At 31.3% G+C, this 26,105-nt stretch overlaps 1 protein-coding gene and 1 long non-coding RNA gene across 4 annotated transcripts in view; both read left to right on the forward strand.

The window, feature by feature from the left end:
* LOC127723472 (nucleolar protein dao-5-like) overlaps positions 1–24,878 on the forward strand; it is a 47,599-nt gene extending 22,721 nt beyond the window's left edge. Inside the window, exons 7-15 of the mRNA XM_052230123.1 lie at positions 3,281–3,309; positions 7,521–7,665; positions 7,827–7,937; positions 10,343–10,401; positions 12,257–12,296; positions 17,264–17,416; positions 18,959–19,855; positions 20,505–20,588; positions 22,992–24,878. Of these exons, the coding sequence (XP_052086083.1) occupies positions 3,281–3,309; positions 7,521–7,665; positions 7,827–7,937; positions 10,343–10,401; positions 12,257–12,296; positions 17,264–17,416; positions 18,959–19,855; positions 20,505–20,588; positions 22,992–23,078 (1,605 nt within the window). The 3' untranslated portion in view covers positions 23,079–24,878. The remainder of the gene's footprint in view (positions 1–3,280; positions 3,310–7,520; positions 7,666–7,826; positions 7,938–10,342; positions 10,402–12,256; positions 12,297–17,263; positions 17,417–18,958; positions 19,856–20,504; positions 20,589–22,991) is intronic.
* LOC127723480 (uncharacterized) lies at positions 135–2,699 on the forward strand. Of its 3 annotated transcripts, XR_007992091.1 has the most exons (4): positions 135–328; positions 735–786; positions 1,731–1,912; positions 2,455–2,699. It is a non-coding gene; the product is annotated as an uncharacterized LOC127723480 (long non-coding RNA). The 3 variants fall into 3 exon arrangements; XR_007992090.1 differs by lacking the exon at positions 135–328 and having other exon boundaries at positions 618–786; XR_007992092.1 differs by lacking the exon at positions 135–328 and having other exon boundaries at positions 618–786; positions 2,494–2,699.
* Positions 24,879–26,105: the final 1,227 nt, after the last annotated feature.

Below are 26,105 nucleotides of genomic sequence, written 5' to 3' on the forward strand. Positions count from 1 at the left end.
GTCAAGGAATCAGTTGAGGTATGAATAAAAGATTGTATAGTCAGGAATCAGTTAAGATATGAATAAAAGATTGTATAGTCAAGGAATCAGTTAAGATATGAATAACAGATTGTATAGTCATGGAATCAGTTGAGGTATGAATAAAAGATTGTATAGTCAAGGAATCAGTTAAGGTATGAATAAAAGATTGTATAGTCAGGAATCAGTTAAGATATGATTAAAAGATTGTATAGTCAAGGAATCAGTTGAGATATGAATAACAGATTGTATAGTCAAGGAATCAGTTGAGGTATGAATAAAAGATTGTATAGTCAATGAATCAGTCAAGGTATGAATAAAAGATTTTATAGTCAAGGAATCAGTTGAGGTGTGAATTAAAGATTGTATAGTCAAGGAATCAGTCCAGGTATGAATAAAAGATTGTATAGTCAAGGAATCAGTCCAGGTATGAATAAAAGTTTGTATATTCAAGGAATCAGTTAAGGTATGAATAAAATATTGTATAGTCAAGGAATCAGTTAAGGTATGAATAAAAGATTGTATAGTCAGGGAATCAGTTAAGGTATGAATAAAAGATTGTATAGTCAAGGAATCAGTTAACCAAGGAATCAGTTAAGATATGAATAAAAGATTGTATAGTCAAGGAATCAGTTAAAATATGAATAAAAGATTGTATAGTCAAGGAATCAGTTGAGATATGAATAAAAGATTGTATAGTCAAGGAATCTGTTAAGGTATGAATAAAAGATTGTATAGTCAAGGAATCAGTTAAGGTATGAATAAAAGGTTTCAAAGTCAAGGAATCAGTTGAGGTATGAATAAAAGATTGTATAGTCAGGAATCAGTTAAGATATGAATAAAAGATTGTATAGTCAAGGAATCAGTTAAGATATGAATAACAGATTGTATAGTCATGGAATCAGTTGAGGTATGAATAAAAGATTGTATAGTCAAGGAATCAGTTAAGGTATGAATAAAAGATTGTATAGTCAGGAATCAGTTAAGATATGATTAAAAGATTGTATAGTCAAGGAATCAGTTAAGATATGAATAACAGATTGTATAGTCAAGGAATCAGTTGAGGTATGAATAAAAGATTGTATAGTCAATGAATCAGTCAAGGTATGAATAAAAGATTGTATAGTCAAGGAATCAGTTGAGGTGTGAATTAAAGATTGTATAGTCAAGGAATCAGTCCAGGTATGAATAAAAGATTGTATAGTCAAGGAATCAGTCCAGGTATGAATAAAAGTTTGTATATTCAAGGAATCAGTTAAGGTATGAATAAAATATTGTATAGTCAAGGAATCAGTTAAGGTATGAATAAAAGATTGTATAGTCAGGGAATCAGTTAAGGTATGAATAAAAGATTGTATAGTCAAGGAATCAGTTAACTAAAGGTATGAATAAAAGATTGTATAGTCAAGGAATCAGTTGAGGTATGAATAAAAGATTGTATAGTCAAGGAATCAGTTGAGGTATGAATAAAAGATTGTATAGTCAAGGAATCAGTCCAGGAATGAATAAAAGATTGTATAGTCAAGGAATCAGTTAAGTTATGAATAACAGATTGTATAGTCAAGGAATCAGCTGAGGTATGAATAAAAGATTGTATAGTCAAGGAATCAGTTGAGGTATGAATAAAAGATTGTTTAGTCAAGGAATCAGTCCAGGTATGAATAAAAGATTGTATAGTCAAGGAATTAATTAACTCAAGGTATGATAAAAAGATTGTATAGTCAAGGAATCAGTTAAGGTATGAATAAAAGATTGTATAGTCAAGGAATCAGTTAAGATATGAATAAAAGATTGTATAGTCAAGGAATCAGTTAAAATATGAATAAAAGATTGTATAGTCAAGGAATCAGTTGAGATATGAATAAAAGATTGTATAGTCAAGGAATCTGTTAAGGTATGAATAAAAGATTGTATAGTCAAGAAATCAGTTAAGATATGAATAACAGATTTTATAGTCAAGGAATCAGTTGAGGTATGAATAAAAGATTGTATGGTCAATGAATCAGTTAAGGTATGAATAAAAAATTGTTTAGTCAGGAATCAGTTAAGATATGAATAAAAGATTGTATAGTCAGGAATCAGTTAAGATATGAATAAACGATTGTATAGTCAAGGAATCAGTTAAGATATGAATAACAGATTGTATAGTCAAGGAATCAGTTGAGATATGAATAAAAGTGTGTATAGTCAAGGAATCTGTTAAGGTATGAATAAAAGATTGTATAGTCAAGGAATCAGTTAAGGTATGAATAAAAGGTTTTATAGTCAAGGAATCAGTTGAGGTATGAATAAAAGATTGTATAGTCAGGAATCAGTTAAGATATGAATAAAAGATTGTATAGTCAAGGAATCAGATAAGGTATGAATAAAAGGTTTTATAGTCAAGGAATCGGTTGAGGTATGAATAAAAGATTGTATAGTCAGGAATCAGTTAAGATATGAATAAAAGATTGTATAGTCAAGGAATCAGTTAAGATATGAATAACAGATTGTATAGTCAAGGAATCAGTTAAGGTATGAATAAAAGTTTGTATAGTCAGGAATCAGTTAAGATATGAATAAAAGATTGTATAGTCAAGGAATCAGTTAAGATATGAATAACAGATTGTATAGTCAAGGAATCAGTTGAGATATGAATAAAAGATTGTATAGTCAAGGAATCAGTTAAGATACAATCAGGTCAAAATCTAAGGTATGAATAGAATTCGCACATTATGTTTGCTTTTTTTTATAGAATATTTTTACTTTGTTTAATAGACATTTTCTGTTCAATTTTATGAAACTTGCGCTTAAAAAGAAAATGTGCTTTTAATTTGTCGTATACTTTAAGATAATAATTTCATTTTAACTATCATTCACTTGGAAGAAATTTTCTAACCTTGTGATTTGCACCAACAAATTTCAGAGAGTGAACTACTACCCTTGGCTTTGTTGAATTATTTTATGATTTTTATCTTACCGTACATAACCTTTGAAAAAAAGGAAGTTAAATAGCAAAAATACCGAACTCAAAGGAAAATTCAAAACAGAAAGTCCTTAATCAACACACACTGATTATTTCAATTATTTATTGTCTACATTTGTCATTTTGTGCTGATTCATAAGTATAATGCATTTTGTAGTAATGATTTTCATACATCAATTTGATGAGATTTATATCTCTTTCTATTTCTGACATTTTTCATGAATTGAATTCAGTTTTGATCTATGTAAAGTATTTATTACCTAATGGTTTTTGTTTTTTGTTTTTTTTATATCAAAGACAACATTAAGGAAGAAGCCAACAAAAGTGTAAGTCTTAGTGTCAATTTAAATAAACAATATATTAGTGACTCTCAAAATTACGCACGAACTCAGACCTTGGGCTGTACAAATATAACAGTTAATGCAGAACTTGGTCTGTACAAAATTACTAACAGTTAATGCAGATTCTGGGCTGTACAAAATTACTAGCAGGTAATGCAGACCTTGGGCTGTATAAAATTTCTAACAGTTAATACACAACTTGGTCTGTACAAAATTGCAAACCTTGGGCTGTACAAAATAACTAACAGTTAATGCAGAACTTGGGCTGTACACAATTACTAACAGTTAATGCAGATCCTGGGCTGTATAAAATTACTAACAGGTAATGCAGATCCTGGGCTGTACAAAACTACTAACAGTTATTGCAGAACTTGGGCTGTACAAAATTACTAACAGTTAATGCAGAACTTGGGCTGTACAAAATTACTAACAGTTAATGCAGAACTTGGGCTGTACATGATTACTAACAGTTAATGCAGATTCTGGGCTGTACAAAATTACTAACAGTTAATACATAGTTTGAGCTGTACAAAATTACTAACAGTTAATGCAGATCCTGGGCTGTACAAAATTACTAGCAGGTAATGCAGACCTTGGGCTGTACAAAATTACTAACAGTTAATGCACAACTTGGTCTGTACAAAATTGCAAACCTTGGGCTGTACAAAATAACTAACAGTTAATGCACAACTTGGGCTGTACACGATTACTAACAGTTAATGCAGATTCTGGGCTGTACAAAATTACTAACAGTTAATACATAACTTGAGCTGTACAAAATTACTAACAGTTAATGCAGATCCTGGGCTGTACAAAATTACTAACAGGTAGTGCAGACCTTGGGCTGTACAAAATTACTAACAGTTAATGCAGAACTTGGGCTGTACAAAATTACTAACAGTTAATACATAACTTGGGCTGTACAAAATTTCTAACAGTTAATGCAGAACTTGGGCTGTATAGCATTAATAACAGTTAATGCAGAACTTCGGCTGTACACGATTACTAACAGTTAATGCAGATTCTGGGCTGTACAAAATTACCAACAGTTAATACACAACTTAAGCTGTACAAAATTACTAACAGTTAATGCAGAACTTGGGCTGTACAACAATAATTACACACAGTAGTCCACAATTATATTTTGTATGTAATTCATTGGTGAACTTATTATGATAAGTTATTGTTTTTCCCTTGGTCAACATTTGTATGCCCTTCTATAATAGTAAAGGGAGGCATTATGTTTTCTGGCATATGCATATGTTTTTCCTTAAGTCTGTTTGTCCCGTATCCATGGTATCAGGTTCAAGTTTTTGATTAAGGTAGTCTGGTAGATAACCATCAAGTTATTATCTACTCATTTTCATTATGATGGAAACTGTTTAAACTATATGCCAAATTTGGGTTTTGACACCATTTTAAATGTTCACTGAATATAGAAATTTAATGCAAGGAAAGGGGGGGGGGGGGGGGGGCATGGTGTCCTATATAGCTATATATATATACAAACACCAGTGCATTCATTAATACCCGGTACCCGGTACTTTTACCCGCCTACGGAAGCGTCTGGTACCGGCAGAAAAAATAAAAATACAAAAAAAAATGTGTAAAATTCTTTTGAAGATCGTTCAAATCTAATTTCTTTCATTCCTTGACAATCTCCGTTCTACGCGGTTCATGTGTATGTTTATAGGTGTCTTCGTCGAGGTCCGCGTTAAAGTATAGATCTATCTTCTGCCAATTTAGGCACACCTCCAAAGTAGGAGAAGTGATAATTACAAACCATGTGTCTGTATCTGTATCGTAAGAGCGCTTTAAAATGCGACGATTTAGCAGTATATTTTCAAGCGGCAAATTGTTGATGAATTTAAACAACAACAGCAATATTATGTCTAATAAAAGGAAAGCAGCTTGTATCACAGATTATTTTATGAATAAAAGGTTTAATAAAGGTGAACATTCTATGAAATTCAGAAAAATCGTTAATCGTATCAAATCAGTTCGTTTCCCGTTGGACGTTGTCACTGATCTCCGTTTTCACGATATGTGTTCTACATGTATGTTGTGATTGAATTTTTTAGTGTAAGACATCGTGAAACATTTTACAATCTGAACTAACATAACTGTTACGTTTACAAAATATAACATCTGACGAGATTTAAGACTTCTAAAATTAAAAAAAAAGACAGCTAAGAAGAAGTGAAATTTTTTTTTTTTTTACTTACTATAGTCAAGAATCCTATGATTAATTTGCCCCCCCCCCCCCCCCCCCCCATTTCACAATCACCCCTTTTTATGAATATTAAAGTTAAGTGAAAGTTGAATACATGTTGTTTTTTTCGGACAAGAACAACCATCACAACACTTAGCATATATCAAAAACGTTTGTTTGTTGTTTTGCATGAGAGCATGTTTATTGTTTATTTTGTTTAATTGTTTGCATGACACTGTTAAATTACTTACACAAACAATTGACACAGTTATGATTATAACAAAGCAATAAAAAAAAAGTTACAACAAGTTTTATTATCAATTTTTTTTAATAATATACTATGTAACTTATGAAATTTCATTCACAAAATTGAACAAATGCAAAACATTTAATAAAAGTATAAAAACAAACAAAACATTTAAACAACATTTCACATGAAACCCCTGCGTTATAGGTCATACCATGGAAGTATTATATTGACAATATAATACTTCCATGGTCATACATATTTTATAACTGATTACAAAATAATTATAAGCAATGTATTTTCAGATCATTACTCTAGCATGTCTAGAAAAAAAACAATTCAATGTTAACTTACCCAAAATTGAAGCAAATATTACAGACTTTACCCTATTTTTTTAAGCAAAAAATTAAGGCTGAAATCCCTAAAATCCATGAGCTTCGGGGGGCTTTGCCCCCCTGGTCCCCCTACCAGGGCTAGCCCTGGACCCACTGGGGGCCTTAAGCGGCCCCCAGACCCCTTGCCGTTTAAGTTTGGTTCCCCCTATAATCTCAAAGGTACCTCCAGTCTAAAAAAATAATGAAACCCCTGAAACACAGATTCTTGTTTAGTTTTCAAATGATAATGAGTATTTTTCCAAATTTCATACTGATAAAATTAATATTTTTTTATAATAAAATAGTATTTTCATTTCAAAGTTGCAGCACTGTATAAAATGTATTATGGTGGTATGAGTGTCTTCTGCCATCTTGGATTGTAAAATAGCAGAACACAATAGGTCTAGATTTTTGTCTTGCCTTGACAGAGTCAAAAAGTGAGACATAGGTATGCTGTTTCCGGCAGCGTCAACAATGTATTAGTTTGTGATTAGGTCTAGTTCATGGTGAACCACTAGTGTTAGGTTAATGATATTTGGTATGCAGTTGTATTAACATTGGCACATCTCATTACCATGGGGATTATTTGGCCCCGCCCCCTCAGTCAAGATCTATTGACTTTGAAACTTTGCTTAGTTTACATGTATTAGTTTGTGATTAGGTCAGTTTATGGGGTACCACTAGTGGTAGGTCAATGATATTTGGTATGCAGTTGTATAAGCATTGGCATATCTCATTTCCATGGAGATTATTTGGCCCCGCCCCCTCATTCATGGTCTATTGACTTTGAAACGTTTGCTTAGTTTTCATGTATTAGTTTGTGATTAGGTCAGTTTAAGGGGAACTGTTAGTGGTAGGTCAATGATAATTGGTATGCAGTTGTATAAGCATTAGGACATCTCATTTCCATATGTAGAGGTTATATATTCACTTACATTTTCTCTGTGCTTGACACCCACCCATAGTTGTGATTTTAAAGTGCCTTCCCTTAGTACTATGCATGTTTTTATAGGACAGCCCAATGTAGGAGATTTTAGCTATATGCAGCCTTTAATATGTAATTATTATGCCCCCGACGTGGTGGAGGGGGCATTAAGTGTTGCCCTTGTCCTTCCATCTGTCTGTCCCTACATACGTCCCAAAATTAGTTTCTGTTCTCTAACTTTAGTTTGCCTCAACCAAATTTTACATGAAACTTATACACAATGCTTATTACCATAAAACACAGATCAAGTTCGAATTTGGTTTGCATCACTTTTACTGTTCTTGAGTTATGCTCCTTTATAACATTATATGCAAGCAGGGGTATCATCTGTGTCACATGGACACATTCTCCATTTATTTATACATTGTTTGTTTTCAGGTCTGCTTTTCAAGTATTCACATCTCAGAACTTGCACAAACTAAAAGGCAAATTACCTAACACTGATGCCATGAGACAAAATGGAGAAGATTGGAAAAATCTGAGTGAGCAAGAGAAACAAAAATACATTGATGATGCTCAAAAGGTACGTTTCCATTTTCTTACATTTCTGGGCTGTTGTTGTCATACCGGTGCATTGAAATACATTAATTTTGCTATTTCAAATTTTCATTGGTTCCTTAATCATGTTAATAATGTTAGAAAATAGTAGAGACTAATCTTTGTTTTTTTAAAATGATTTTTTAGATCACAAAACAGAAATTTGAGGAATATGAGAGTTATTTACAGAGTTTGCCAGAAGATGAAAGGGAGATATATAAATTGAACGTAATTAGACAAGAGAATGAGAGAAAAGAGGTATGTTGATTTCTGAACCACACTGAATCTTGGACAAATTGAGAATAAATTTAACAGAGACAAAATAAAAAAAAATCTGAATATAAATTGTTATGAATATGTAAACTATTAACTACATTGAGGAATTAAGAAAATTGAAATAAAAATCACTACAAAGTTGGCAAGATAGGGTTAAACTTGAAATTTAGGTATCAACAAAAACAAGTGGGTTTAAAGAATCATGAAAACTAATAGTTAGATAGAAACTATAAACAGCAGTAAAAGGTAAATAGGGTCAGTAATGTAGGATTTGAAAAAATGCTATTAACATGACTTAAACAATCACAAAACTCCTTATTGAAGTTATTATCCTCTAAAGATGACTTTTTACCAAGTTTTGTCTTTTAACCCTTTCAACGCTACACAAAAAAAATAGAAAAATGGCTGCTGCTGCTGCATTTTTTTTGGTGTTCATTCATTAGAACAGTATATTCCTTTTCAGGCTGCTGTATCTTTTTTATTATTAGAGATACAGACAAAGTTAGTGCATGAAAAATGCTCAGGAGAGCATGAACTGTAATGTTATGCAATTATTTTAGTAAAATTTTCATCAAGCTACCTGCATTTTCAGGTAATTAACAGGTAAAAGGTGTAAATTATTGTATTTGTGTTGAATTTTGAATAAAAACAACTTTTAATCTTCATTTATTTTGTTGTTTTATCTGCCATATAATAAAGAAGACACCAGTTGCTTGATTCAGTAGCGTATTTGCACCATACACAACATATAATGTAAATGTGGCACAAATAAGTGGCTCCGTCCTCAAAATTTTCAGCAAACCTCCGTTTCCCCCCCCCCCCCCCCCCTTTTTCTACGTCTATAAAGATCAACCAAATCATATTTCGTTACACTATTTGAATGTAATTAACACATTGAGATAAAGGGAAACCTTTTACAATGTTTTAACTATTCCTCATTGTCAGTTTCACCATAGAAATGCTGAAATATTTCCATATTTACAGCGTCTATTTTGATTTCCGCCATTTGCATTTGTCAAAATTTTTTTTTTTAATTCTCTTCTACTGCATGCTTTTACCATTAAAATTCCCGCAATTTCAAGCACAAATGGGACCTTGTATATCCTCAATTCATACGAGGAAAAATTAGAGAGGACCGGAATGAAATCTGAATGGTTACGAGTCTGTATGAAAAATCCATTGTCATCGCGACATATGCCACAAACAGCAGTTGTGGGCGGTGTTTGTCATCGCAGCATATGCCGTGTATAGCGTTGAAAGGGTTTACCAATTATGTTTAAGGCTATGAAATATTGACAAAACAATAAGTAACACAACTGAAACTGTAAATTGACTATTGGATTAATTGCACAATCATGACTATCATTAATGATAATTTTAAAGATTTTCTTCTTTTTTTTTTCATATTTCTTTTCTTGAAATGATAAAGAAGCAAATTTGCATAAATAAATACTTTATGTTTAAAGTTAAGTTAATATTTAAGTTAATAAAAAAAATTCCAGGTACTGAAAAAAACCAAAATAATTTAATGGCCTTGATTCCACTTGATTACACTTTAACAGTTGTCTATTTGAAAGTTAATATACTGTTTCTAGGTTAATCACAGTTACAATGTTGTAAGTCTGAATGTGCATGTAATTTTTGCAACTGAGATTATTAAAGATAAGTAAGCCGTTGTAAAAAAAAATTGTTAGTGACCTGCAAAACTTAGGCTTGTTATTTCAGTGGTTTCAACAATTGTTAAAATTTGTGGTTTGGTTTCACAGGCAAAACAATTCTCAGTATTCACAATTTACAAGTCCCTCTGATGATATGGTTTTAGATAGGATAAATGTGTTTTTGGTAGATTTAAGCTTTGTCTATAAAACACAGGTACTTGTCTCTTGATTTTTTTTTCATGAATACCTAAAAATAGCACAAGGTTCCCAACTCCCATTAATGAGAACTGACACTCAGTCGGGCGAACTTCTCAATATTTCGATTCCACTGTAGTCCTTTCCCCTGAAACTTAATTTATCTTCAAAATGACATATGATACGCTTATTTCTGTTGTTCTGTTCCAAGTAGGTCAACCATAAATTAGTTTGTCTTCTCACAGTGAGAGTAATGTGTCTGTGAAGATTTAACATGTCTTCCTATTACCGTGTGAGCTATATATAGCTTTAACACTTTAAAAATCCTGCTCAGAGTGTCAGTCTCTTGCAAAGCGGGGTTCATATTCATGTATAAACATGTTCTCAATCTGAATATTCATTTAATTTGTCACTGTATCTTAAACTGCCACAGATCATCATCTTTCTGTGAAAACGGCCTTATGTATGGTGATTCTTAGTAGGTTTGCTAATCTTTACATTTATGTTCTGATTTCACTTTTAATTTGTTCACAGAAAATAGCGCAGAGGAAAAAAGAGGCAGGAAAAAAGCAGTCTGAGATCAAACAGTATCTGTAAGTAATTGTCACGACCTTGTGATAAGGTCCTTAAAAGAAATATGTGACAGTTTTTCTGGTGTATACATTTGGTATTTCTGTTAAACGCTAACGCCTGTATGCTTATTATAAAGGCAAAAACTTGGGTATTTCTAATCAATATAAAATGCACTTGAGAAGTCACATGGAATAGTTTAATTCAACACATATAAAAATGTATAAACAGAGTGGGGGTTAAACTTAAATGTTATTGTATGTTCTTCCATTTGTCTCTCTCTCCAACATATATATTTTGTTCACACTTTTCTCAAACTGCTAAACAGAATGACTTATTATACTCTCATTCTGAAAGTTGGGACTAAATTGTGTTAATCTTGTCTGTTCATCCTTCTGTACTTCCAATTCAAAATTTGTCGTCACACTTTTCCGAGGAATTTGCTTATCAGAACCCCTTCATATTTGGTCAGCAGCTTGGCAAGGATGAATGTAAAGTGTGAGCACTTATCGGACTGTCAGACACCAACTTCCTGTTTGCAGATACTTTGAAAATGGAGAATGAACTTATAATTTTTTGTTACACATTTCTTCTATACTACTGAACAGAATGACTTCATTTTTGTTTTTTATCATAAAACCCGCTATAGATAGAAAAATCCCGATAATGTTGGAAATGATGAGATCTACCAACTGTCTAACTGTCATTCCACTTTTTATTATTTTTTTTTGCTTTTAAATGACAATTTTTTCCAATTTTATTTTGCATTTTTGCATATTTGTCTTTTATCTTGAAAATTGTAATAGACAATAAAAACTTTAAAAATTAAAAAAAGTCAGCAAGACAAGATCTACAAATAGGTCATACATAGCCAAAATTGTTGGTTGACCACTTACAAGAGTTATTGCCCTTAAATGATTTTTTTATGCTTTTTTAGGGGGTGGGGAACTATATAGAAGATAGAAACTGTAAAAAAAATCGTCAGTCCAGTTATCTTAGCCTTACTGCCCCTGAATGATGATTTTTATGTTTTGGGGCAAAAATGTAGTTGATAGAGAGAAATTTAAAAGAAAAAAATATTCAGCAAATCAAGATTGACAAGATGATTTAAGTCCTGAGTTATATTCTAGTTTTCAATGATGGAGAGTAGCCATTGTTGAAGATGCACATTGATCCAGGTGAGTGACACAAGCTCTTTAGAGCCTCTAGTTTTTTCTTGTCCAGACTATATATATATTAATGAAATATGAAAAAGGACACAATTATGGCATCACCATCCATGATATCATATAACTTGAATAAATGTACCAAAACTAACATATTTTGTTACTTCACATGTAGTTTTACTTTCTTTTTTATACGCCTGTTTACGGGATGTTTTATGGTATACTGTTGTCCGTCTGTCGTCAACATGTTAGACAATAACTCAAAAACGTTTTAACCAATTTGCATGAAACTTTAGTGAATTGTTTTTATCTATTGACGTGAGCTCCCTTTCGATTTTTATAAATTTTAGATTTTACATTTCCGAGTTATCTGGTTATGGGATTTTATTGATAAAAAAGGGATGATTTTCCAGTTTTGGGACAATAATTCAAAAGTGCTTTGAGCAGTTTCATGAAATTTTGGTGACTGGTTTATAGCTATTAAAATAACATCTCTTTAGTTTTTTTTATAAATTTCTGATATGACATTGAGAAGTTATTGAACTTTATTCTTTGAAAAAGCGACGGGTGTATCATACGCTCATAGTGCAGCTATTTATTGTCATACCTATCAAATGTTTATTATAATTGCTTAACTTGAAATTTCAATGTTTGACCATTAATAAACCATTTCCTTTGTTGTTATTTATGATATGTTTTTTTATATGTTTAGGAATGTGACTGGAGCAAGTAGCAGGCCAGGAAAGTCAAAGGTATAGTTAAATAAAAGACCCAAGAAATAGTTTTCATGGGTTTGATAATATACAGTTCATGGACCAAAGACAATACTGTGTATAATCAAAAATTGACTTGTGCAATTTATTTTTGACAGAAATCTGAAGAATGCCAAACTCAATAACTGTGGATTCATTATTAATGAAGGAATACTAATTTTTGTGGAATTCATGGGTATAGGGGAACCACGAATTTGAATGTTCAACAATGTACTAATTTTCTATACAACCCACAAAAATACTATGTATGTGCCTGTCCCAAGTCAGGAGCCTGTAATTCAGTGGTTGTCGTTTGTTTATGTGTTACATATTTGTTCTTCGTTCATTTTTTGTACATAAATTAGGCCATTAGTTTTCTCGTTTGAATTGTTTTACATTGTCATTTCGGGGCCTTCTGACTGCAGTATGGGCTTTGCTCATTGTTGAAGGCCATACAGTGACCTATAGTTGTTAATTTCTGTGTCATTTGGTCTCTTGTGGAGAGTTGTCTCATTGGTAATCATACCACATCTTCTTTTTTATATGTTATCAATTCTTGAAAAATAGTTTCCCCCCAAAAAAATTAATCCACAGAATTTAAAACCATGCAACAACAAGAAATTCCTAAAATTAATAATTGCTTGTTTTGGGAAAGACGGCTTTAAGCCGTTAATTCCCTATTTGTTTGGCCAGACTTCCAAGCCTCTCACGTCAATCGTTTTGTGTTTATAATTGGAAAACACCTCAAAATTTCATACTGAATTGATGAATTTAGGAGATAAACAAATGAACAGATAGACTTGAAACACTTTTTTTACACATTTCCCATTTATTTCTCGTGAAATTATCGTATCTTGAGCTCTCCCTTACACTATTTAAGTTACTTTTACAATCCGGAAAAATCAGTATTACGAAATATTCTAAATATATCCAACTTAGTGACGTCATGGTTGGAATTCCACACTACGCAGAAGCAGGGATATCCTTTACTCACGATTAAAATCATTCACAGAAATGGTGTACGATTTTAAAATTGGTATTTGTTTATTTCAACCTAATTATGTTTGCTGTACATGATTCAAACATCAATGCTTTAATTTGTAGGTCAATTTTCGCGGTAAGCAATGGGGATACATAAGGTTGGGGAGAGAAACAGCAGTTTTCATTCTTTCTGTAACTGTATTGAGAATCATCCTCCAATACAGGAGCACCTCAATTGATGAGTAATTATCCACCTAAATAAAAGTTAATGTATCTTAACACTTACAATGTGACATTTATTATATGATATGTAGTCTTCCATTAAAACATTTTTTTTTGTACCAACATAATCATTGTTATGGTAAAAAAAATTAATAAAGTTTTCAAATGTTGCTTTTTGTAGTTTAAACATATTTATTCATGGAATTTACAAATATATAAAAATGTAGGATCTGAAAACAAGCTGCACACAGCTTATATCCAGTGTTTTCCCTAGGCTATTCAAGCATTGCGGTACCGCTACGCATAAATTTCGACCGCCATGCTTTCATCATTGCCGCAATGCATCCCGCTATGTGTGAAAATTATAACTGTGTAAAATATTTATTATCGATATTTTGAAAGTGAAGTAACAAGTGACAAGACTCCACAGGTGTTTTAAACTCATCCGACTAATAATTGGATGCATCACGTCGCGCATGCCGGGATTTTACAACCTTCTTGATTAGATGGTTATACATCGAGACTTGGGTTACATAATAGAAGTTACCAGTCAGCTAATAAATAAATAGTCAGATTTATCTCCAATGCATATCTTTCTGTGCTAAATAAAAAGTATAACCTTTTCCTGTATACATTTCACCTCAAAAACGGCCGGGTGTTTGACATCGTTATTTTACTGTGATCTTTAAAAAGTAGAAATTTAAAATTTGGTGTAGTCTCTGGTATTTTAAAATAAAACTAAGTAAACGTAATTTCACCGGGAATGGACAAAACATTTTTTTTTAATAAAGTTTCACAGTTACTTCATCAGCTATATTTACATCGATGAATTATTTTTTGATTGGTCACAACAATCAGTTATTTTTAGATTAGTCGCGGTTGATTGATTTTATCAAAGAATACACATCACCGCCACCGGGCCGAGAAAAAGACGTGTCTTATGAAATATTTAAAAGATTTGATAGAAAACTTTCAAAATATACGTATTTATTTACGGAAATATTGTTTTGAATAAACTTGTGTTGTTCTATTTTTATTTCAATGGGCGTGTAGCGGATTCATTTGCCGTTTTTTTTCACAAGTGGGGCTAAATTTCTTTCACTTCGGCAAGATAGGATTTTTACAATTATGAAGCGTTATAAATAAATCGGACAGGGATGTAGTTAAATAAAAATAGTTAATTGTCATGAAATAAATGTCAGCTTAGCTTCCAAACAGGTAATTGCCAAATATGTCATCCGTGTGTCAGTATGTCAGGTATTCTTCACTGACGACTTCTGTAATTAACGCAAATAATTTTTTTTTATTGTTTCCTGTAAAATCTCTGTGAAGCAATGATGACATTCAAAGTTTTATTTAACAACTTGCTGTTGATGCTGAAACCATTCTATCAGCAAAATTCGATAAACAATCATCAGTTTAACAACCATGTCCAAGCAACCATCAAAGAAACGTGGCCTTACTGGCCCAACTTTTTTGACAAGTTGGTTAGAGAAGTCTACTCCTTCATCAAATTGTAGTCGGACAGATGAAAATCACCTTTGAGAAACAGACTATGCCAAAAAGTGCTCAATTGCTTAATGCATATATCAATTGAAGGACCAAAGGAAGAAGCTTTTGATTTTGAAAAATATGTGGTGACCTTTGGAAAGTTGAAACAGAGGAAGATATCAACAAAATAATGTGTATATGACATTAATTTGTAAATAACTATTGCAGACTGGATTATTGTTATTATTGTTTATATGGTCTTTCATTAATTACTCTCATCTGTGATAAATACTTTAAAATTCCATGACTTATATGAATTGCTGTACCTATAATAAAACAATTAGATGGCTTAAAACATATAAATTATGTAATGTAACTAATTCTGAAAAAGCGTCGCGCGCCGCGTTGCAAATTCACCATGGACCCACCATGCATGAAAAATTTTCTAGGGAAGACACTGATATCAATCTGATTGGTTTTTGTAAGTACATGTATCCCTGTGATGAGAGTTGTAACTGGGTATCAATGGAAATTTAAAACTGAATTGACTTCTCAGTCCTCACTTTCTTGAGAAAAATTAAAAATCTTAGAGCACTGTCACAAAAATGGAAAATGGCCCTAGCCTGCAGTTCAGTGGTACACAATAAAAAAAATTAAAATATATTGTAGTAGTTATTAAATGATAGAACTCAATTGAATTTTAAATAATTAACTTTCAACTTTAATCAAATGTTTTTTATTTAGAAGGTGCCATTCTCTTCCATTGGTCCAAATTGACTCCATGATGAATTCTTGACTAAGGAAATGAAATTACATTAAACAACAATTAATTTCAATATTGTCAACCTTTCTACATGTTCTAGCTGTTCTTTTGCTCATTATTTGTATGCAGTCTATCAAAAGATACCCCAAAAAATTTAGAAACAATGGCCGTCTTTTCCCTCAGAGCTCCTAAAAACTCAATTATGCTTTGATTAATTTACTTTAAGCTTAATATGTTGTAAGAACGTTTGATTTTGGAAATTTTGTGATTTGTCATTCAATAGTTATTACTTGAACCTTCAGATTTAAGGCAATTAAGCATATGTTGGCAGCATCTCAAATATGTTTAGATTATTATCTTAACTTACACTGTTTGGATATATTTCAAATATAAACATATTTGGATATGCTTATCAACAGTTAAGGGGATTTTATGTCAAGTTCATGGCAATCTTTTATGTGCCCTCCTGCAAGTTTTTACTCAACACTCAAGCCATGATTAATATTCTGCTATTTGCTAAGATATGGCAAAAATAAAATAAACTTACTATAAATTCAGAAGTTATTGCGTGCATTTATTTTTGTGATTTTTGTCGAGCCTGCGACTTTTGTAGCAGAAAGCTCGACATAAGGATGATCCGGCTGCTACGGGGACGGCGGCGGCATTACCTAACTTCTTAAAAGCTTTATATTTTAGAAGCTAGAAGACCTGGATGCTTCATACTTTGCATATAGATGCCTTATGTTACGAAGTTTCTGTCTGTCATATGTCCATTGTCCTTGACCTCATTTTCATGGTTCAGTGACTACTTGAAAAAAAGTCAACATTTTTTGTAAAGTTAATTTCTTTCTTATTATGAGTAATAGGATAACTATATTTAGTATGTGCGTACCTTGCAAGGTCCTCGTGCCCGTCAGACAATTTTCATTTGACCTCGACCTCATTTCATGGATCGGTGAACAAGGTTAAGTTTTCGTGGTCAAGTCCCTATATCAGATACTATAAGCAGTAGGTCTACTATATTTGGTTTATTGAATGATTGTAAGGTGTACATGTATTTCTCGTTTTGTTTATCTGACCTTGACCTCATTTTCTTTGATCATGTTAAGTGTATGTGTTACTTGTAGTAAAGCTTTGTATCTAGGACTATCAACATAAAATCAATGGTTAGTAAAGAAGGCGAGACATTTCAGCGTGTGCACTCTTGTTAAAAAATGGACAAGAATGCGATTTCAGTTATTGCGATATCAGAAAAATCTCCATACAAATCTATGTTTCAGTTATCAAAATGCGAGTTTTTATTATTGCAATACTCACCTTGTTGCATTATTCGCATTAATAAAAACCTCGCAATAATTTCTGAATTTACAGTAGTTGGTTTACTGTATACCCCATACTGCCTTCTATTCATATGAAATATTGTTGTTGAAGTTGTTCTGGATGAAAATAACATCTATGTTTTTTTTTTCAGTAGGCACTGTTTTATTTGTTTCTATTTATTTGGTTTCAGAATAAACTTCGAGCTGTAAAGTCAGACCCTGGCGAAGAAGATGATGATGATGAAGAGCTCTCAGACAAGTATGAATTTCTCAGTACCAGTACACCAATTCATATCTCAAAATTATCAGATAAACTGCAGCCAGCAAGCAAGTTAAAAGAAAAGGTATAAGCTACAATATTCTGAAAAGTTTCTGGAATGAAACATTTAATATAAACATTTGGTAATGTCTTGAAATGACAAACATAATGCTTAGGCCATTATTAAGGCTCCCATGATATTTTGAATTTAATACAAAATATCATATTTTTTGTCCCTCGCACAACACATTGGTGTGTCTGTTCTGTCATTTTAGAATCTTGCCAGAACTTTATAAAATTTTTATCAAAGGTTTGTATCAGCAATGTCTCATACAAGTTTGAAAATGAGTGCTAATCAATTAATTTCAAACAGTTGTGCCCTTGGAAAAATTATTATATAGAAAATTGCATTTTAAGCACTCTCAAAGAAATTTATGAAAAGTTTTAAAGAACTTTGAAAAGAATTAGATATGTGCTATGCGGGCTGACATTTGGGTGGGGTGGAGGTGTAGGAAAGCACCTTTTATTTAACCCAGCCATGCATAAAAATTTTAATTGGTTAATCTATATTATTGTAATGGCTGTCTGTCTAAAACCACCACCGCCCATCAAATTTTAATAGAAGTACCTACTGAAACCCCTCCCCCTCCACCCCCAGACAGGAGTTAGCTAAAATATTTGATATAAAAGAACACATCAACACCAGACTCCTCCAAGAAAAAGTACAAACACAAAGACGAACTAGAACACAATGTCATCCAGATAGCTGACCTGGTACTGTCCCTAAAGGTGGATGGGTTGAACCAGTTATACATGTGTACAAACACAAAGACAACTAGAACACAATGTCATCCAGATAGCTGACTTGGTACTGTCCCTAAATGTGGATGGGTTGAACCAGTTTTACATGTGTACAAACTTCTCCCTTTTACCCACTACTGTGGATTCATGTACTTTCGTGGGTACCAATTTTCATGAATTCAGGAAAACTTACATGTTCGTGGATATTAAATTTCGTGGTTTTGCTGAAGTCTGCATACAAGCCTGTAGAACTTTTGTTATTCGTTGAACATTGGATTTCGTGGTTCAGCTGTACCCACGAAATCCACGAAAATTGGTATCCAACAAATAATAATGAATCCACAGTTTATAGAATAAGAAGATGTGGTATGATTGCAAATGGGACAAATATCATGTAGCATCCAAATGAGGTGAGTTGAGATAAACTCATCATAGATACCAGGATTAAAATTTTGTACTCCAGACACTTATTTTGTTTAAAAAAAATTCAGTGACACTTGAATCAAAAATGTTTAAAAGACCAAATAAAGTACAAAGTTCAAGAGTAGAGGACCAGGAATTAAAGGCCTTCTATAATGAGCAAAACCTGTACTTTATAGGGAGCTACAAAAGGCCCTGGCATGGCAATATCTTCGAACTAAAAAAGCAACGGCCTGATTTATGACAAAGTAATTAACAGATAAACAGATATAACAGACAGCAACCAACGACAACTACTGTATGCCTTTGTGAATTCATATATTTTTCAGTCACTTGTTGAATGTTGTTTGATTTTAAAACTTTGGGTTAGTGAGTTTATTAAATTGTCATTACATTTCTATTGTAGGTCAAATCCACTATTGAAAATTCAAAGATTATCACACCGAAGAAAAAATTGAAAAGGCCATTAGAAAGTAATGAAGAATGTGGAAAAAATACACCACATCCTAAAAAGAAAAAGGTTGCTCCATCACCTGTGAAAAAAGTTGAAAAAGATTCTTCTTCATCAGAGTCTGACTCTGAAGAGGCAACTACCAAAACAAAGAAGTCTTCATTGGCAACCATTAAACAGTTTGACAAAAAATCTAAAAAACCTGAGAAAAAAATGGAAGACTCTAGCAGTTCATCAGAGTCTGACTCAGAAGAGGCAACTATCAAAACAAAGAAGACACCATTGGCAACAGTCAATCAGTCGGACAAAAAATCTAAAAAACCTGAGATAAAGACAGAAGACTCCAGCAGTTCATCAGAGTCAGACTCAGAAGATACCGGTACAACAATTAAATCGAACAAATCTAATGTAGCAGAAGTGAAAAAGCTGAGTAAAAATATGAAAAAACAGGACAGGAAAGCCAAGGAATTGAGTAGTATATCGGAGTCAGATTCTGAAAAAACAATAAGTAAACAAAAGAAATCAAATGTTAAAAAAGTCACAGCAGCTGAGAAGAGGAAAGATTCAGATTCACCCAGTTCATCTGAATCAGAAAGTACAGCTAAAACCCAGGTGAAAAAGTCAAGTCCCAAAAAGGCAAGTCCTGAAAAGACAAGTCCTAAAAAGACAAGTCCTAAAAAGGCAGCACCTTCTAAAAAAACTGGAAAAGGTAAACAAAACAAATCTTCATCTTCATCATCGTCCTCAGAATCCGACTCTGATGAAGAAAAAGGTACTAAAAGCAGTGTAAAAAAGAATCCTTTGGCTACCTCAGTGACACCATCATCTCCAATGCAACAAAAAAATAAGAAGGTGAGATGAATAGAAATTTTTCATGATTTTAAGATATTCAAGCTAGAACTACAACGTAAGAAAATGAAAATTTATAGTTGCCTTTTTTTACAATTGCCTGGTATACATTAAAATCCTAAGTAATAACATATTATTTTGTTATTTTCACAATTTCAAAAAAAACAAAAGGAACAAATTAACTGTCGAAAAGCATCAAAGAGATGTGGTATGATGACCAATGAAACACCTATCCACCAGAGATCAAAGAACTAGGATGCAAATATCGATAGGGTGCAGTACAGCCTAACAATCAGCTAAACCCATACCATACAGTAATTATTAAGATCTAGAGGACCAGGATGAAGTTAAGCTGTATTTTAAATCAGTCTTCATCAATCTTAATTCTCACTCGTTATGAAACGTATAAAAATACTGTCAATTCAGAAATTATTGTGTGCACTTATTATTGCAATTGAACAATGGACAAATTGTGAGATTATTTCTTACGATTTCAGGAAATACTGCATAAAAATTATGCTACCAAAATTTTAAATGCAAGTTTTTATTTTTGCTAAACCAATCCTGTTGCAATTTTTGCAATATTAAGACGTGGCAATATATTTCTGAATTAAAAACAATATCCAATACAGGATAATTTCCTCTATTGTAGATGATCTTTAGAGCTAACCCTTATACCAAGGAGATGTTAAATAGTGATTCTGATTCAGAAAGTCAAACAGAGAAAACTGGAAAGGTAATTGACACTTTGATTACAACATGATGTGTGTGAAGGAGAGGTCGCTGCTATTTATGCTTTTTCCATTTATCAGATTTTTCTTCCATCAAATTTCCAAATTATTAGATCTGACCTCATCTTGTTTTTTATTTAGATTTTGTCTTTAATTTCTGTCTTACATCTGCACTAACTTTATTAACCATCTGAAACCAAGAAAACAAGTGAGACCTATGTGTGTTGTTTTCAGGAGAGGTAAGTTAAAGGGAAACCACTAGTGGTAGGTCAAGGAAAGTTGATTATCAGTTGTATTAGCTTTGGCATACCTCATTTCTATTCAGATTTAGGCCCCACCCCCTCAGTCTGAAACTTTGCACAGTTTACATGTTTTAAGTTTGTGATAAGGTCAGTTTAAGATGAACCACTAATGGTGATTAAATGATATTTGGTATGCAGTTGTATACACATTTTCATGTTTCATTTCTGTGGAGATTATTTGCCCCTTTCCCCTAATCATGGTTCATTGACTTTTGCATCGTTTACATTTAAGTTTTTTTTTAAAGGTAAATTTAAAGGAATCACTAATGATAACAAAATGGTATTTGTTATGCAGTTGTATTAGCATTGGAATTATTAATTTCCACAGAGATTATATGACTCTGACTCATTGACTTTGAATGTTTTGTATTGTTTACATGTTGTATTGTTTATTCCAAAAGCAATACAGCTTATAAGTATCTAGAACAATTAACAATACACATGTGACATTAAATATAGTAGGCATCACATAGTACAATATAGTAATTCAGGAATACAATTCATACAATTTAAGGTGGTACCAAACACCTGGACTAAAATTAATTTGGCTCGTTTAATTTTGACAAAATATTTACTTTGACCCTTTGACAAAAATATAAAAATTTAAATAAACTTGAACCACACACTATATCTGAAATTTTTTTTGGATATATAGCAGTTCGACAAACATGAGTTTTGATCATTGAGAAGCTTAATATTTCCTTAACAATAGAATGTGATTTAAACATTCAGCTGATTTTTACAGAGTTATCTCCCTGTAGTGTTATGTCCCACCTTAAAACTAATCTAAGAGCATGATATCAATTAATATAATTCAACACTCTTGAAGTATGATATACACATTGAACAATAACAAATTTTTTCAGCAATACATAAATACTCCCGAAAATTATTAAATTCTTTTATATTACAAAAATAGATAGCAATTGTATAAGTTTAAATACTGATGGTTTTCGCCAATAATAAGGTTGTATATACTTCATATGAATATCTTTATATCTAATACATTCCAAAATAAAATGATATTCATCCTCATCAAAATTACGGTTGCATATATTACATGATAAACTAAGGAAGGTAGGTGACTGCTGATATGGTAGAATTGTCGAAACGGCTGGTACAAAATAGGTGTACTAGATTGTTATGGTGTACATGTGTATTGGCACCCTGGGTTTATCGATTGATTCATGATGCCCTGATTATCAATGTTAAGTTATGAATTGTTATTATCGTTTAAACATGACAAGGCTTCACTAATTGTATTAGATAACAATACCTTTGACTTGTTGTTGTGTCGACATTTTTCTTTGTTTGAAAAGGCTGGTGAAATGTACTGATCTGAAGAAGAACTTACAGAGGACTGATTTTGTCTCTTTCTTTTACTTGATTTACTTGATCAACTTCTCTGCATTACTGTACTGATAAATCCAAGTTGAAATCAGTTTATAATTCATATTTTATGCAAAATTCATTCTCTTGAAAATTTTTACTGCCATTTATACTTGCACATGCCCATAAGTAGTAGTTTTAACTTCAACATTTGCATTAATTTATCAAAATTTCATAAAGTTGAAATATACCTCTGTTTTGTTTTTCCTAATTTTTTAGCCCATTATCTCTATTCTTTATATGTTAGCATCCCATTTTTTTACATTCCTAATTTTTATGCCCATTTTCTGTATTTTATAACCCAAACCCTTGAAATGCCAAAATATTGTTTATATCATTATAAAATACATTAACACAAATGGAAAATATAATTGATGTCATTTTAGAATACTTTAAATCCAGAAATTTTCGCATTCATTTATTATTGAGATTTTTGAAGAGTGGACAGAAATGCGAAATTGATTATTGCGATTTCAGGAAAACCTGAATACAGATAAATGTATCAAATATCAGAATGTGAGTTCTTATTATTGGGATACTCACCTAGTTACATTATTCACATTAATAAAAACCTCGCAATAATTTCTGAATTTACACTACATAAACACACCTTTACCATAATTGATTATTACTGACAGATTTATAATACATTTGTTCATTTTACAAAGATGCATAATACTTTGTTTGAAAAACCACTGTTATATTTTTTTCTTTCAGACTACTTCACCGAAGAAAAGCAAGTTTCAAGCTCTGAACTCGAAGTCCAAGTCCAGCACTTCATCATCTTCTGATGATTCTGACTAATGAAGTTTCATTGCTACAATATGTAATTTATATAAAATGTAAACTATTAAAGTGATTTATACCGAAAACTAACTAATTTTCATTAGCAAATTTTTTTCTCAACTTTAATGAGTAGAAAAATATTTTTATAGTCACAGTACAAAAATTCACAATTCTGTTTTTATATAAATACTGAAATTAAAGAAGAATTGTTTGCTAAACATTTTTGTAATGTTCTTTATCAATTATTTGTTAAACAACTTTGTTAACAAATGATCTATTTAATATTTAAAAAACAAGCAAGTCAAAGTATTTTTTGGAAGATATTTATTTTTATTTACTGCTTTAAATATATCATTTTTATGATTTAAATTTGACAAATCTTCATGTAACAACGCAAATTAGCAATTTCCTAACCTGCTAAATGAATTTATTGTGATGAAAGATTTTTTTTTAGACATTTCTAATATATATTCGAACAAGTGTTAATTAATCAACTGTGACTTTTAGTCCTATCAATTTTGTGACTTTTTGTCATGTGACATCATGTCCCTTTACCTAAATATTATGGGTAGTGGGGTATAAAAAGCATTGTCTAGCACCTCTCCCGACACCGAGTGTGCGAGGGCTTTATAGCCAGTCAAGGTCGTTAAAAACCCCAAAAAGTAACTCCCGACATTTTTTTCTGGAATAGCCATTGTTCAAAATTTCAGAATGTGACAACTTGTAATTTATATAAAATGTAAACTAAGTGATTTATACTGAAAACCAACTCATTTTCACTAGCAAGCAATTTTTTTCTCATCTTTAATGAGTAGAAAAATATTTTTAAAATCACATTTGCATTCGACAGATTGGAGAGAAACACTTATGAAAAAAAAAAAACTAGATGCTGACTATAAAGCAATGATGCAGCAACACATTACAGCTTTTTGCTTAAACCTTCAGTTTGTTGACTTATATACAAGATTTAAGTTTTCATTACTTTATATTTATAATCATTGACATTGTATAATAGGTCATAACGACATATTTATGATCTGACATTGTATATTATTTTTTTGACCCCCCACCTTTTATTGGCATATATACTCAATTACTTTGTATATTATGTTTTTTATACCCTTTTGACATGTAAATGTTATCAGTGACAATTTAAATTAGATTTTTGATTGCCCAACCCTTTTTTAATCATATACATTGAGGTTTTTGACCCCAACCCTCCCTTACTGACATTTGATTTTGATGTGACATCTTATATCAAATATCTGTAGTATATTGTAAATATTTACACTGTATGTGCAGTTTATTTTACTTCTATGTTTAGCTGTATATGTTTTGAGTATATAGAAGCTCCATATATATCATGCTATAAAATTGTTGAGAATCGACCTGAAAGGCTAAAGATTAATTTTTCAAACAAATTACATAATTTGACATGTTTATATTTTCTGTACATTGTCTCTTAAGACTTTTCTGCTTGATTTTGTTTATTTAATTTGTTTACTTGCTTGTTGATTTTGTTTATTTGAAACTTGTGTTGCCTTTAAAGTTACAAGTAGGAATCTTTGAAAATTAGTCTTGAATATGATTGAGTTTATTATAGCTTTGCTTATTTAAAGTGTGGTAGGGGTAAATATATGTAATCAGTGTGTTTTCTGTATACAGTCTAAAACATAAAACACAGACTTGGGACTCTTTTTGACACTTTCAATAAATTTTAAAATTCATATTTTTTTTTCATTTTTTGGAGACAAGAAAAAAGGTCTTGGTTTTGCATAATATCTATTAGAATAAAAAAGAAAAAAAAGAAAAAAAAAGAACATTTAAATTAATAAATATCAATCAAATCATGAACAAATTTAAAAAAATTAATTGATTCTTTGAATTTAACTTTTAGTTTTAAAAATTGAAAATATTCTCGTAGTAATTTTGATATTTGTGTACCCTGCATGATGTGTTGCGGAGGACATAGAAGTATTGAGCGTCTGTCCGGTCTTGTTAGCCCTCTCACATGTACAATTCTTATCAAATTTTAATAAAACTTGTATCATAGATTTATATCAGCAATGTCTCAGACGAGATCGAAAATTAGTGCAGATTAAATATTTTTAATGAGTGATAATTGACCCTTGGAAATATTAAAATTAAATATATCGGAAATTGCTCTCAAGTCTTCAACTTTATTATATAAGGATAATTTTTAAAAGTTTTAAAGAACAACAAAAAATTGTTTTTTTTAGTTATTTCCCTTTGACAGATAAAAAATGTGCAATGCTGCGGACATTAGAAGTCTGTTCTTTTATAAGATGTTGATTTTCTTGCTGTGAAAAACATTGTTTCAAAATTTCAGATAATTAATTTCTTGGAAAAAAAATAGAACAAATGTGTTTTAATTTAGACTTTCCTTAATTGTAAATAGTGACTTAGTAATGTATTATAAAGGATTAAATATAGATGTACAATTTGAATGAACATTTATAACCAGTATTAAGGATATGCAATAATTGTTTTGTTTATTTTGGTGAAGATTATGTTTTATCTCAAAGAATGACTTGAATTGAATGTTAGCCTGAATGGTTTCAGGATCTTTGATTTTAGTTTCGTTATATTTTGTCTATTTCATTCATTAATTTGTTTCTTTTAAGGGAAAGCTCACATAAGTAAAAGTTGTGAATCTGTTTATGTTCTGTTGAAAAGTTTTTTCTACAAGAAAATAATGAAACCATTGCAATTTATTATTTTAGCAAAAATAATATATTTCAATTATTATAAAGAAATGAGTGAGAATTGTTATTAACAAAATCGTAAAAGAATCAGAAGTTTCATCACATCAAATGTTTTATCATCAGTTAGATATATTATATTATATTTGTTTGTCTGTATTATATTTTAAGAAATATAAAAAAATAATTTTACATGCCTATTTACAATAGACATTATCATTTTATGCTATGCTGTTGTCTGACCATCTATGTAGCATGAAAAAGGTTGGACAATTTATGGTCAGTATACTTTTTGATAATCTTCACAATGTTGATACAAAGT

Source organism: Mytilus californianus, unplaced genomic scaffold, assembly GCF_021869535.1.
Source record: "Mytilus californianus isolate M0D057914Y unplaced genomic scaffold, xbMytCali1.0.p SCAF_13, whole genome shotgun sequence".
In the NCBI taxonomy this organism is placed as follows: domain Eukaryota; kingdom Metazoa; phylum Mollusca; class Bivalvia; order Mytilida; family Mytilidae; genus Mytilus; species Mytilus californianus.